This window comes from Podarcis bocagei, assembly GCF_964188305.1.
Source record: "Podarcis bocagei genome assembly, chromosome: 12".
Classification (NCBI taxonomy): domain Eukaryota; kingdom Metazoa; phylum Chordata; class Lepidosauria; order Squamata; family Lacertidae; genus Podarcis; species Podarcis bocagei.
In genome coordinates this window covers 29,461,850-29,475,670 of record NC_138137.1, presented here as the reverse complement: position 1 = coordinate 29,475,670, position 13,821 = coordinate 29,461,850, and the positions used below count along the sequence as shown (strand labels likewise).

Sequence of the window (13,821 nt, the reverse complement as noted above, 5' to 3'; positions counted from 1 at the left end):
AATTATTTTCCTCTTCCCTTTTGATGCACAGCTCTTCACAGTTTCACTATCAAATGTATAAAAAGGGTGTAGTGTAATGATTTGTTGCGTCTCTGGACCGTAATAAAGATTGATGATGAAAAAGGTGTAGTTAGGGAAACAGACTGGAAAGCATACAAAAATATACCTGTACTTAATCCTCTCTGCCACACTTAATGAGTCACTTGCTGTACTTATTCCCTGAGCGGGCCTTGCAAGGATTTTGTTTTCTCCCTAGGCAGTCGTTCCATCAAGATATTCTAAAACTTAAGTGCAATGGAAGGCACTCGTCAAGTTCAGAGATAAAGGGTTTGTGTGTTTAAAAAATACCTTGCATCTTATTTTAAGAGCTCAAATGGGGTAAACCTTTGTCCGTGACCCAAGAATGTTATCACGAGTATACAAAAAGTTACCCCCATTTTAATATGACAGCAGCAGGCAGAAGCTGCTGCTTTGACCACTCAGGGCCATTTTCCAGTCATAAATGATGCCGAATTAAGTTCCTGTTACTTTGCTGTCTGTGGCAACATTAAGCCAAAAGGTTTAACTTCAAGCCACTCTGCTGCAACAGTAAAGCAGCTGGAGAAGGAGAGGTAAGCAGAGGTCAGAGAAAGGACTACGAGCAGAGGGGTGTCCTATCTGCCATTCTTTGGTCCTCATGGGAAACTCATAAAACTAAATGTGATGCATTCTAGAGTGGCTAAATGAGAAACAGCTGTGGGCAACCTGAGGCAGCTCCATCTCCCTGGTGGCTACCCATAAAAGCAAGCCTTGACCAGGTTGATGTCAGCAGGTTCCAGGAAACCTTGTGAGATGGGTGGTTGGGTGGAGTCATGGTAAGAGTCAAGAGAATGAGTGGCATTGAGTGGAGAAGTGTGTTGTGGTAAGACACTAATAACAGCATACATTAGCAATTAATGACTTTTTTAAAATAACAATTTATTATAAATATTATGTAATATGTCCGCTGCTGTTTTAGTTTTATGTACATATTTTTTATATAACAAGTGCTATGGGCAATGATCTAAATAAGCAAGCAAACAAAACGTTAACCTTAAATCAAATTATTCAAAACAGTCCTTAGATACTTTCATTATTAATTAAATCATTGACCTGAAGAAATGCTTACTGGACTGAGTTCAGTGACATCCCATTCAAGGTATTCTGCAACGTGCATCATCTGAGCGATAATGTTTTCCAGTTCCTAGGCATGAAAGCAAGATACATGATCCTTGTTAAACATACTTACAAAAATGCTTGTTAATTTATGAAGATTTCTCCTTGAATTTAATGAAGTTAACTGAATTCTTTTAACACAAACTAAACAGGTATTTTAAAATTTAATTGACAATGTTTTTTGGGTGGTTTTTTTTTGGTAAAAAGTATTAAACATTAATTCATCTTGTTGAAATAACATAATAACATTTTAGAATTTTTGTACTGGAACATGACTGAAAGCAGAAAGGGACTACAGAATCAAGCAGGGTTGGCAAGTATTGATGGTACCACACAGAAAGATCCATTTCTTGTTTAAAAGCCAGTTCCACAGATCTAAGCATATATGGGGTAAGGTAATCCTTCAAGTAAACTAGTTTCAAGCTGTTGAGAGCTTTATATACCAACAGTAACATCATGTACTGTTGCTCTCAGGAAAAACTGTGCAAATAAACATGGCTGTCTCTGTGGAGTCATGGAGGCAAATAATTATTTCTTTCTGCACAACTACATACAGCTTAAGTGCTTCATTCCAAGCTGCCACTTGAAAACTTTTTTAAAAAAAAATATGTTTATTTTCTTGCCTTGCTTATACAAATCCCTGTTTCATTTACATGGATTTCTTACATTGGCTTAAATCTAAAAGGTATTGTTCAGCAAGTGGAAAGAACTTCCTCACAAAGCAGTGGTTTTGTGAGATCACTTTGGTGATTTGTTCAGTGAGACTTAGTTCCCACTGACATCAGTTATGACTCAACAAGTGCAAACAGCTTAGTCGGGAACAGCTTAGTCGGGATCAAACGCTACAGCTGCAATTTTGATGAAACTATCTGTTGCGTATTTAACACAAACACCTGCAAATTCTTACAAATTTTCTGTTTCTGTCACATTACAACATTAACAAATGCTGCTATGAATTAATAAAATTACCGAGCTATCCAGGAAACCATTCCCATCTGTGTCATACAAGCGGAACATAACTAAGGAGAAAGAAAATATTAAAACCATGATGTAAGAAAGCAATGAGCTCATATTTTAAATTTACGTCATCAGTAGACCAGAACCCTACTCAGAATTAAGCTATACTAAAACCAATGGCAGAATTTACCATCCTCCCACATACTGCCACCATTTGCAGTATGCAAATGTGAAGGGAGCTGTAGTTCAATACATCTGAATGACCACAGTTTCCACAGCCCTGACTTAAGGTTTCACCCGAATCAACCTATCATATTTTTCTGAATGAGGGCAACCACATATATTTTAACTCCGTTTTCAGCAATATTTAAATATTAAGTATTAATCTGCCCAACCTGGGAAATATTCACTAGAAGTGTCAATTCCCTTCCCCACCCTATGCCCTCCCCTTGAAAAACCAGATTAGATCAATCATCGCAATCACCTATCATATGTATGTTGGAGACTTGTACGCATCTTACTTCCCCTCATAGCTTATTTCATATTTCATATTTTTGTACAGAAAATAAATTTATGTGGATCACATGTGAACTGGGTAATTTACAGGTATAGCCAATATCCATGTTCCTTGTAGCGTCATCACATGGCTTCATGGGCCAGTTGTATCTGAGAGTGCTCAGCACACACATTCTTTGATTTCCATAAATCCATAACCAGGCGACAGCCTGGGGTCCATGTGTGCAGAAGGAAAGCAGTTTCTGTGAACCAGTCTTAGGCCCGGTTTGCATTCTGTGTTAAAACCAAAGCAAAGCAAACATTGGCTTAACATGCACAGGTGCTTTGCTTCTCTCCCACTCCTACTGGGCCACACAGGCAGCCACAAACAAACAAGTCAGAAGTAGCATAAGGCAAAAACAAACCTTGGCTTGCCACTCATGTTATATTTGGAGAGAAGCAAACCAGGAGCCTAGGTTGGGACAACACCACAAGCCAAACTTTCATTTGTTCTTCCCCTGCATGGCACAGCCAATGTGTCAGGTGGGAGAAGGCAAGCACTCATGCACATTAAACCATGGTTTATTTAAAACTGTAGTCCAACAGGGCATTGCAAACCAGGCCTTAAAAATCCATCCATCCATCTCCCATTCATGTACGTGCAGACTACGCATTTTAATAAAATATAACAGAAAGGATCACACTAAGAACACAATACAGTTGGATCCATATGAATGAAATAGTTGGCATGATCTTCAGAAAATAAACTGCTTCACATGACATCCTTAGGCAAGTTATGTATTTTACAAACAGGACAAGTGTGTGTGTGGGGGGGGGGAATCTTATCTCTCAGCTTGCAGTGAACCTGAATCTCCAGCAGATAGAGCCTACCGTCTACAATTTCACAGCAAATGTTATTAACAACCCATACTGCTACCAAGTGCATCAAAGACTGAAAACATTCAAGATCTTGGGATTTTAATGAAAAGAGAGCAATTCAGTCAATATTACACACTTTTAACTCTTACTGATTTTTAAAGGAGGAGAAGGTCGGGACCCCAAAGGGCTTAATTAGATAGACTGAAAATTTTGGTCCACAGATTTGCGTAATGGGTTTATTTTGTGGGTACGGCAACCTCTCTCTTTGAGTTGCTTTTTACATTTAAATGACATCATGAGCTCAGCCGTACTTGCAGTCTAATGGAACAAAGATCCATCTTTGGGTTCGAACTGAGTTTGGATCATTTCCATTCTACAGGTAGCAAATCTGTAAAACATCATCTGGAAAACAAACAGCTTCAACCACCATTGATAATGGGTGATATCCTTTGGACATTGGGATGCAGAAAGGGGAGGTATGGGAGAGTCCGAGAAACAAGGTTTATGAAAAAAAGGCTATGAAATTATACGTGTTTGTATGTCTTTTTATATGTTTGTATTGTTTTAAAATTTTTTTGTAAAACCAATAAAAATTAAAAAAAAAAAGATAATGGGTGATATCCAACAAGTTGTAATCAGAGGAGATTCACTGAAACCAATGGATTTAAGTCAACTGTAAATGGGTCTACTATGAATATGACCTCCATTGGATGTCGCCCAGGTGCTAATGGTCAGGCCCTGGCCTCTCAGAGCTTTTCTACAAAATGAGCTGAAATCAGTTTTATTAATCCAACATCTTTTAAGTATGTTAATTGTCAAAATCTGAAAAATCAGCTGATGCAGGGTTTGTGAAAATGTATCATGTCGTTTTCATGTTAAGTTGATCACATTGATGAGCATGGGCCAGGATCAAATATTGATGTTACATTTTTTTATAAAGTGGGAAATTTGTGACATTCTGGCATCTGAATTTTCATAATTGATTGAATTCAATTAACTTTTACTCAGAGTAGACCCACTGAAATGGGTCCAACGGGTGTACTCTGAGTAAAACATCTCTATTTACAAATGATGATCCAAATAAATAGGTACTTGAGTTTATAAAACCTAAGACAGAAAGATGAAAGCAAAGCTTCAGAAAATCAATTTATATACCGTGGTACCTCGGGTTAAGTACTTAATTCGCTCCGGAGGTCCGTACATAACCTGAAGCTGTTCTTAACCTAAAGCACCACTTTAGCTAATGGGGCCTCCCGCTGCTGCCGCACCGCCAGAGCACAATTTCTGTTCTCATCCTGAAGCAAAGTTCTTAACCTTAAGCACTATTTCTGGGGTGGCAGAGTCTGTAACCTGAAGCGTATGTAACCTGAAGCGTGTGTAACCTGAGGTACCACTGTAGTCACATTATAGATATCTTCATATATGGGTCAACAAGCCTTGAATGGAGATTGTAACAAATTGTCATAAACATCTTTTACACCTCAAATTTGCAACAATTAGATACAAGTGCCATTGGTTAACTGAGTTTAAAACACATACACAAAACCAGCATGGATATACTTTACGTATACTACATACATTCTAGTTTGTCTTCAGGTCTTCCTCTTTCAAGAAGGGAAAGATAACAAACAATATCTTTCAACTGGATAACTTCTGGTATGTGCAAAGTGGAGGGCGGTGGGCGAGATGGTGTCATGCTTTTAGTAATTCGCAAACCTGAAATAATATTCACATTTTTTATTTTATGAAAATGCTTACCAATAAAACAGAACTTTTTAAAAATGACTTCCCACATTTGATTTCCTGCCCAGAAAAACTTATTTCTCCCTGTAGCATCTGTGAAACCTGTCACCATTTTTTGTACCAATGATGGGCAAAACCTAGAATGGAGAACCACAGCCTCCTTTGGGCAGATCCTGTCTCTGGAGGGGCCCTCTCTAGCCTCCTTCACCCCCCCCCCCATTACCCAAGTGAGCTTCCAGGGAGTGGTAGATTAGCATTTCCATTAGAAGGGAGGAAAACAGCAACAGAGGAATCTTTTCAGTAGCTGCTCTTCTTTCTTGTTAGAGACTGAGAAAGTGGCAGAAGAGTGGAGGGAAGTTGGAGAACAAGAGGATAAAGTTCAGCTAGGATAATAAAAAGGGAGTACAACGAATGCGGTATTCTATGTTCTGCTATTCCCCACCAGTTTTTCAGATACAAATGTGAGGAAGAGAATAGCAGCTCTCCCAAACACCAAAGATGCCTGAACTCCTTAGCCTGGTGGAAAGCATCAGTTGAAAGCAACCTGCTGTTAAACACCTAAGAAGGGACAGGTACAGTTCTGGAAGGCAGGGTTAAGAGCAAGTGTAGATGGATGGAGAGGAGAGTCAGAAAGACCCCAGTCCATCGATACAATGATAAACAGTCATTACTTCTCCCAAAGAATCCTGGGAACTGGTTTGTTAAGGGCACTGAGAGCTGTTAGAAGGCTGGTTTCCCCATTATAAAAACTGCAAACTAGAGCTTTTAACCATGCTCATAAGCATCTCTCTCTCTCTCTCTGTTTCTCTCTCTCTCTGTTTGACACACTCACACACACACACACACACACACAGAGAGAGAGAGAGAGAGAGAGAGAGAGAGAGAGAGAGAGAGAGAAACTTTTGTTTAACACCCAGCTTAATGAGGAATTTCAACAAATCAAAAGGTTTCTCACTTCTTTTGTTAGGTGTCCAAATGTTTTTAATTAACAGTACTATGCTACTGGTTCTTTGCTCCGCAGGTTAACTGAGAATATTTGCACCTTCATGTAAACTTACCTGCCGTTATTTTTTAAAACAGCATAGTATAACTTGAATGTGCAACTTTTGTCTTTGAAGGCAATTTGGACACAAAAAGCCCTCTTAGAACACACCATTTATTTGCTTAGTGCAAGGAACAAAACCTAGTACATATTAATTAACAGCAATCCCCCGAACAGCACATTATCCAAACAAAAACAAGACAATTAAAGTCCTTGTACAAGCCATGGCAGTAATACAAATACAATCTGGTCCCAGTAATTTCAATGGGCATTGAGTGCTGGAAGGGGGAAAAAAACCCTAAATAAGAACTAAGCTGTATACTGAAGCACCCCAGTCCTTGTGCTTCAATAGAAAATGCAGAGGCCTACTATCCATGTAACTTTCGGTACTTAATGAATATTGTTGTGAGTTTGTGTGGGGCCAGATTCGCCTAAATTCCTGGGTACCAGATTCATCCCATAATGCGCTGCTTTGGTTCACCAGAAGCAGCTTATTCATGCTGGTCACATGACCCAGAAGCTGTACGCCGGCTCCCTCGGCCAATAAAGTGAGATGAGCGCCGCAACCCCAGAGTTGGCTGCGACTGGACCTAATCGTCAGGGGTCCCTTTACCTTTTTAACCTGGATGTAGTAAACGTCAGATCTAATCAAGTTCTGATTAAACCTTGCTAAACACAGAACCCCCTCCGGATTTAGTTATGCTAACAAGCCAAGCCAACTTGTCAGTGCCAGCTGGATAGCCCATTAGCTGGAAAGGCCAGTGGTGGCCCATCAAGGAAACCATTAGAGGGCAAGAGTGCCAGGCAAGGGGGAGTGGGGCCCATTCTTTCCTGTGTGCTAGTGGGCAGATGCAAAGCACAGGTTTAGCATTTCAACTTTGAACTATGTAGGCTGTGGGGAGGCCCCTAGTGTTGGTTAGAAGGTAGGAAGAGGAGGTGGAGGGGGCAGAACTCCATGTGAACTGGGGAAGACAGAGTGGAATGAAGAGATACAGAGGATGGCTTTTCACTGTCCTTTGAATCCAATGCTGCCCTTAGGTGGGAAGCCAGACCCTCATAGGATGTGAATGCTCTGCAATCCCGCCATCTAGGGTCAGATTGTATATATGTCTAAATAAAACCCATATGTCATAAAGACATCACAGTCTCCGCTGTGCCTCATTGTCCCCAAAGGGAACACAGACCTTGGTAAGCATGCCTGGAGCCTCTGGAATCTTGCAACTCTCATGGAGATTGGGGCAGATTGTAAAAATATTGAGAGTAGGTGAATAAAACACTGAGAAGCACCTATGAAGCTTGGACCTAAGGTTGTCCACTGAGCATCTCGGGGGTCGAACTACATGTCCTGGTTCCGCTGAAAACATTGCTTTGAGAAGAGTGGTTTGGATTGGAGAATCAGCTGGGGGTATTAACCATTCCCCTGTCAAATTGTTGCCCGAACAATGGCTTTTCCTCCTACAACATTTCAAACATGTATTTGTTAAAGACTACATTCAGTACAGCTAACTCCAGCAAAGGTCCTGGCATGACCCTTTATCCCTCTCTGCCCAAATTGAAGTTGTGACTGCTGTTTTTCTCCCTCTCCCACTAGCTGAAGGCTGAGTCATCCCTAAAAGATGTGAGTCACTAAGGAGTATTAAAGCCTTTTCATTAAATCCTCGATCAGGCAGCACTTTAACCAAAACAATAACGATAGGTCCAGTGATAACAATAACAAAGACAGTCAAACACCACATTTTATCTATTTATTTATTTACTTACCTCCTGGAAGGAGCGGGGGCTTATTCTTTACCATAGGACTACTATAAGGGATTTTGCTGCCAAATGAGGTAAATAGGTGCTCACAAAATTCTTCTGGGAGGTCAGCCTCCAGGAAAGTCTTCATAAATAACTTGAATCCTTCTAAGTCAATTGTCTGTAGAAGAAGACAGGGAATTATCTATACCTGAGTATTTTAGAATGAAACGTAATGTTTTGTTTTGAAAGGTGGCACATAAATTTCTAAAAAATATATAAAGATCATTGCAGGCACAAGGCCTCTATCACACATGGGATGTGCACACATATGACCATTTTTCAACTGACACTGAATTCAATCAATCAATCAATCAATCTTTATTACGGTCCAGAGACCCAACAAATCATTACAAATCAATACACAATTCATACAGCCTACCTCCAGGTTAAGCAAGCATTTTGTTTAGAATATAGGGCTCATTTGTTCTTGCAACCACCGATAAAAACTTTGCCACTGCTAGCATTTGTCTGGTCTTCCAGTAGGAACCTGACATAGTGAGCCTCTGATTTTCCCGGGAAAGGTACCAGCAAGGGTAGTATCAGTTCAGCCCTGGCTTGCTCATATTTTGCACAATGCAACAAAATATGTTTTATGGAATCGATGTCTTGAGCACACAAGCAAAGTCTGTCCTGGTAGGGAACTCCTCTCAACCTGCCAGACACTGAATTCTATATTTCTTTTATACTTATTGACCCAGTTTGTATGTCACAGCAAACCAGACAATGATTCACAGTGAACACACCTATCTGAGCTGTCTGTTTCCTCCACATACTAGTGAGGACAAGACAAACCATGATCCCTGGCCTTAGTGTTATGTCTAAACCAGAGATAATACTTGTTTCACTCCAGCACCCTGCAATGCAGGAATCACAACTAAAGCATCCATGACAGATGGTCATATATTTAAAAACTTCCAATAAAGGAGAGTCCACAACCTCCCAAGGGAGTCTGTTCCACTATCAAGCAGCTCTTACTGAAAGAAAGTTCTTCCTGATGTTTAATCAGAATCTCCTTTCTTGCAACTAGAATCCATTGGTTTGAGTCCTACTATCTGGAGCAGGAGGAAACAAGCTTGCTCCATTTCCCATGTGACAGCCCTTTAGATATTTGAAGACTATCAGCACATCTCCTCTCAGTCTCCTCTTTTCCAGGCTAAACATACCCAGCTCTCTCAACTGTTCCTCCTAAGGCTTGGTTTCCAGACCCTTGATCATCTTGGTTGCCTTCCCTGCACATGTTCCAGCTCGTCAATATCCTTCTCAAATTGTGGTGCCCAGAACTGGAAACCGTATTCCACGTGTGGTCTGAGCAAGGCAGAATAGAGTGGTATCATTACTTCCCTTGCTCTGGACACTGTACTTAGCTGATGCAGCCTAGGATAGCATTAGCTTTTTTGCTGTTGCAAAGGGTAAAATGTAAAGGACCCCTGGACGGTTAAGTCCAGTCAAAGGCGACTACTGGGTTGCGGTGCTCATTTGCTTTCAGGCCAAGAGAACTGGCGTTTGTCCACAGACAGCTTTCTGGGTCATGTTGCCAGCATGACTAAACCGCTTCTGGTGCAAAGGAACACCATGACAGAAACCAGAGTGCATGGAAACATTGTTTACCTTCCCACCAAAGTGGTACCTATTTATCTATTTGCACTGGCGTGCTTTCGAACTGCTAGGTTGGCAGGAGCTGGGACAGAGCAACAGGAGCTCACCTCGTTGTGTGGATTTGAACTGCCAACCTTCTGATCGGCAAGCCCAAGAGGCTCAGTGGTTTAGACCACAGCACCACCCGCATCACTGTTGACTCACACAACCCAATGACAAGCACTGGACACACACACCCCACCACTCCAGCAATAGTCAAACTCTTAACTGTCTATGGTTCAACACTGTTGATGCTGATTTTTGTGGGTGTAGCAGGAGGAGGGAGGGAAACTTATTAAGTACTGATGCTAAAGGTGCAGCACTTCTCCATCACACAAATTTCATCCTTGGTCTTCTAAACAACAATATTAGAAAATAGCAATCTGTTTTACACACTTTTAGATTAAGACTGCAAGTTCTTCCAGTCTGGTAAGGAGCAACTTCTTATTTGTATGAAGGCAAAGAATGCAGTACACAACACCAGAATACAAAGCTAATGAAATAGCAGACTCTGCATCTGTGATGTCTTGGAAGAAATATCCTGAGAGCAGTTTTAATGGGAGAGGTAAGCTTATTCATTTTTACAGTGGTGGTCAAGAATAGTCATCCACTTCATTATGTCCCTGAGTCACCAAGCTTGTGGGAACCATGTGAGGTAAGAATTATTAGTCCGCACTGTCCTCTAAACACATCCGCACACTCCTGCTCTGTGTGTCATGGCAAACACACTAAAAATAAATTGCAGTATCTATATGCAAACAGCTACAAATAATGGGATACCTCTTTTCCCTAATTGCAAGGGAAAGCAAGCAAGATGCCTTTGCCCTACATAGTCCGACAAAAGCACAGACACCATAATCATAAATGAAAACAGTATGAGAAGAGAGGGGTGGTGAATCATACTGAAATCATTTACGACACCCATAACAAAAAATCATGTCTAGCATAATTTAGAGAATATTATTAAGCATGTCAATAAGAGTGATAAATGCACAATGACTTTCAGGCTGCACAATATATTTTGTTGAAGCATCATTATAAAGTTCTTTTAAGCATGTGCCTACTCCGTCCAAGAGGCTGATGACTAGTAGGTATACAAATACAAAGGACAAAGTTCCTCATTCTCGAGGTGTACAATGTGAAAATAGCCAAAGGAGGTTCAAAAACATGCAAGACAGTATACAAAGAAATATATTTCTATTGCTCTAACTTAGTCTATTCTTTCCCACGCTCTTAGGTGGAATCTACACACATATAAAAAACACTGTGAAAATGCTTTTTTGGGAAAAAAAAGTTTCAAAAAATACATTGAATTTTGCATAGCTCACTGTCACCATCTAGTGTCACATTTGTATATTTCACTTTACAACACATTTGAAAAGTTTTATTTGCAGCTGTGTAACTTCGAAAGCACGTCAAAGTGCAAGTAGATAAATAGGTACCGCTCCGCCGGGAAGGTAAACGGTGTTTCCGTGTGCTGCTCTGGTTTCACCAGAAGTGGCTTAGTCATGCTGGCCACATGACCCGGAAGCTGTACACCGGCTCCCTCGGCCAATAAAGCAAGATGAGCACTGCAACCCCAGAGTCGGTCATGAATGGACCTAATACAAGACTGGACCTAATACCTTTAAGCCATTCTACAACCAATGAGGTTGATTTGGATTCTCAACCAATCTACTTAAATTGGCTCTCCCCCAAACTCTTCTGAGGCACAATTCAGCATTCACACTCTATTGACTGGACCTAATGGTCAAGGGTCCCTTTACTATTTAAATTGAGTCCTTACTCCTCAAAATGGGACCACAAAATAGGAGCCAATCTATCTCACTATCAAGAGACCTTTCTAAGTTAAGGGGTCATTATGAACAAGGGTGTTCACAGGTGACAGGGTAGAAGAACATCTCATTCTACAGATAAGGACTTTGACAAAAGCAAGTCAGACACACCAGCTTAAAGCCACAGTTTTACAAAATATGGACCAAGACAATGAATCACTAGTCTCTAGTTCCATCAATATCTATAAGACCCAGTGTCATGAATTAAGCTTCTCCCGCTATTCTGTGACTGGAGTTTATAAGGATAATTAGGCAACTAGATAATGCATTTCATGTGAATTCTGAAAATCTGATTGTTCATATACATAATGCTCTATCCATCTCTTTTGGAAAATAAATAACATACAGTCCAATCCTGATCTCCACGTGTATTCCAATGTGCACAGAATGCAATTATAAGTATAGAATCATAGAATCATAGAATCATAGAATCATAGAGTTGGAAGAGACCACAAGGGCCATCGAGTCCAACCCCCTGCCAAGCAGGAGGTTGCTTACTTATGCCATATAATACAGGAGCTGTTCTGTACATACCACAAGGGTGCAATCTTAACAGGAAAGTTCATGTCTACGACAGCACAATGGAGCCCCTGCCTTTGCAGGGTCCAACAAAACATGGGTGTCTTCACCTTTCACACAAAACAGCGGCAAGAAAATCTATTCATGAGTTTCCCAACAAACAACGGTGCGGGTGGGGTGGAACAGTATGAAAGTGAAGTAACCATGAAGTCAATAGTCTACATTTTCTGTAACATTTTTGCAGAGGTGCATGCAACTAGAAAAAAGTATCAAGAGTTCTGCAAAGCTCCATAAAATCAGTAACATGCCAGATATATTATAAACAAACAAAAAACCACCAACGGTGCTTACTTGTTTAAGAATATCTTGCTTCTGGAGTGCATGAAAGAAAAGAAGAATATATAAATAATAGTAATACAGTCCAGCAATTCTGAATTTCTTTTCTTAAAAAAACAGCATTTTCAGCTGAAAGTCATTTTACAACTATGAAGATCAGAAAGTAATAATGTGGAAAGTGATAATAAGTCTCTTTATATGTAGTTAGTAATAAGCACAAAGAAATTGCTCTAGCACAAACTAACGAATGGTATAAACTTTGGATAGCCCCTTTTTTGGTCATGTAGCAATGTCACTTCATTTGCATATGAATTAGCACACCAGGAAGGCACAAGTTACCATGTCTGGTGTGGGTCTGGAAAATCGCTAATGTTTCAGGAGTATGATTGAAGGGTCCAGCTGAAACAAGACCCCAAACGGGTAAGTTCTGATTGCTTGTTTCCACCATTTTTAATGTAGGTGTGCAAGGAACTGCTATATTTGTACTGAGTGTTCCCAGTGACCAGGCTCCCTTTACTGATCTAATTACACCCAACTCTGCCCAATTTCTCTCACTTGACAAAGGTGAATCTCTCTCTCTATGGTTCTAAATGGGATTCAGCAGCATGTCACACTCATCATCACAACCATCCATTGATTTCATTCCCATTTTACAGGTAAGGAATTGAATGAAATATTGCACACACAACCACAATCAGGATATGGCTCAAAACTGCCACGCAGCCACATTTAGGTTCTGTATGCAAGGCACCACCTGCCTATAAGTTATATGCATGTGGGCTCACTGCATGGTCTTGCCAAAATCATGGGCACAGAATCCACATAGGTTTATTCAGTTCACAAAGCAAAAACCATGCATAGAGGGGGGAGACCAGCTGCCAAAACCCCGACTGCAGCTCTTTGCACAGGGCTGTTGATTTGCCAGAGTCCAACTTTATATCAACTGGAGCACAAAGTGTCAGGCAACTTTAGAAATTGAAAAGAGAGCAGAAAAAGTAATCCTGCAGAATGCAAAACATTAATTTCAATCAACTAGTGCAAATATCTAAAAGTTAGAAAAGACAGACAAAGTTACCCCTTCAGGATTGTACTTTGCTAGTACACCATTACCATGGAATTCTTCCAAAACATCCTTAATTTTCTTTGTAGAATCTGCAAAAACAATGACGGATGACATCAATTTATTCATCTTGTACAAAACAAGGAATACAAAGTACAGTATATTTAAATCAGTCATCCACCCCTAAACCAAAGCCTGTTTTCAACAAATGGTCAAAATTTCAATCCTCCAAATGAACAGAAGGAAAACCAACAGAATGGCAGAAGATTTGTTGTTGTTGTTGTTGTTTAGTCGTTTAGTCGTGTCCGACTCTTTGTGACCCTATGGAC

General features: G+C 40.3%; 1 protein-coding gene across 6 annotated transcripts in view; it reads right to left on the bottom strand.

The window, feature by feature from the left end:
- Positions 1-13,821, bottom strand: part of DGKB (diacylglycerol kinase beta) — a 301,695-nt gene that overhangs the window by 199,788 nt on the left and 88,086 nt on the right. For all 6 annotated transcript variants that reach the window (XM_081164533.1, XM_081164535.1, XM_081164532.1 and 3 more), the window contains 6 exons: positions 13,508-13,584; positions 12,448-12,468; positions 8,072-8,225; positions 5,104-5,241; positions 2,164-2,213; positions 1,148-1,222 (listed from right to left, as the gene is read on the bottom strand). In XM_081164533.1, the coding sequence (XP_081020659.1) occupies positions 1,148-1,222; positions 2,164-2,213; positions 5,104-5,241; positions 8,072-8,225; positions 12,448-12,468; positions 13,508-13,584 (515 nt within the window). The remainder of the gene's footprint in view (positions 1-1,147; positions 1,223-2,163; positions 2,214-5,103; positions 5,242-8,071; positions 8,226-12,447; positions 12,469-13,507; positions 13,585-13,821) is intronic.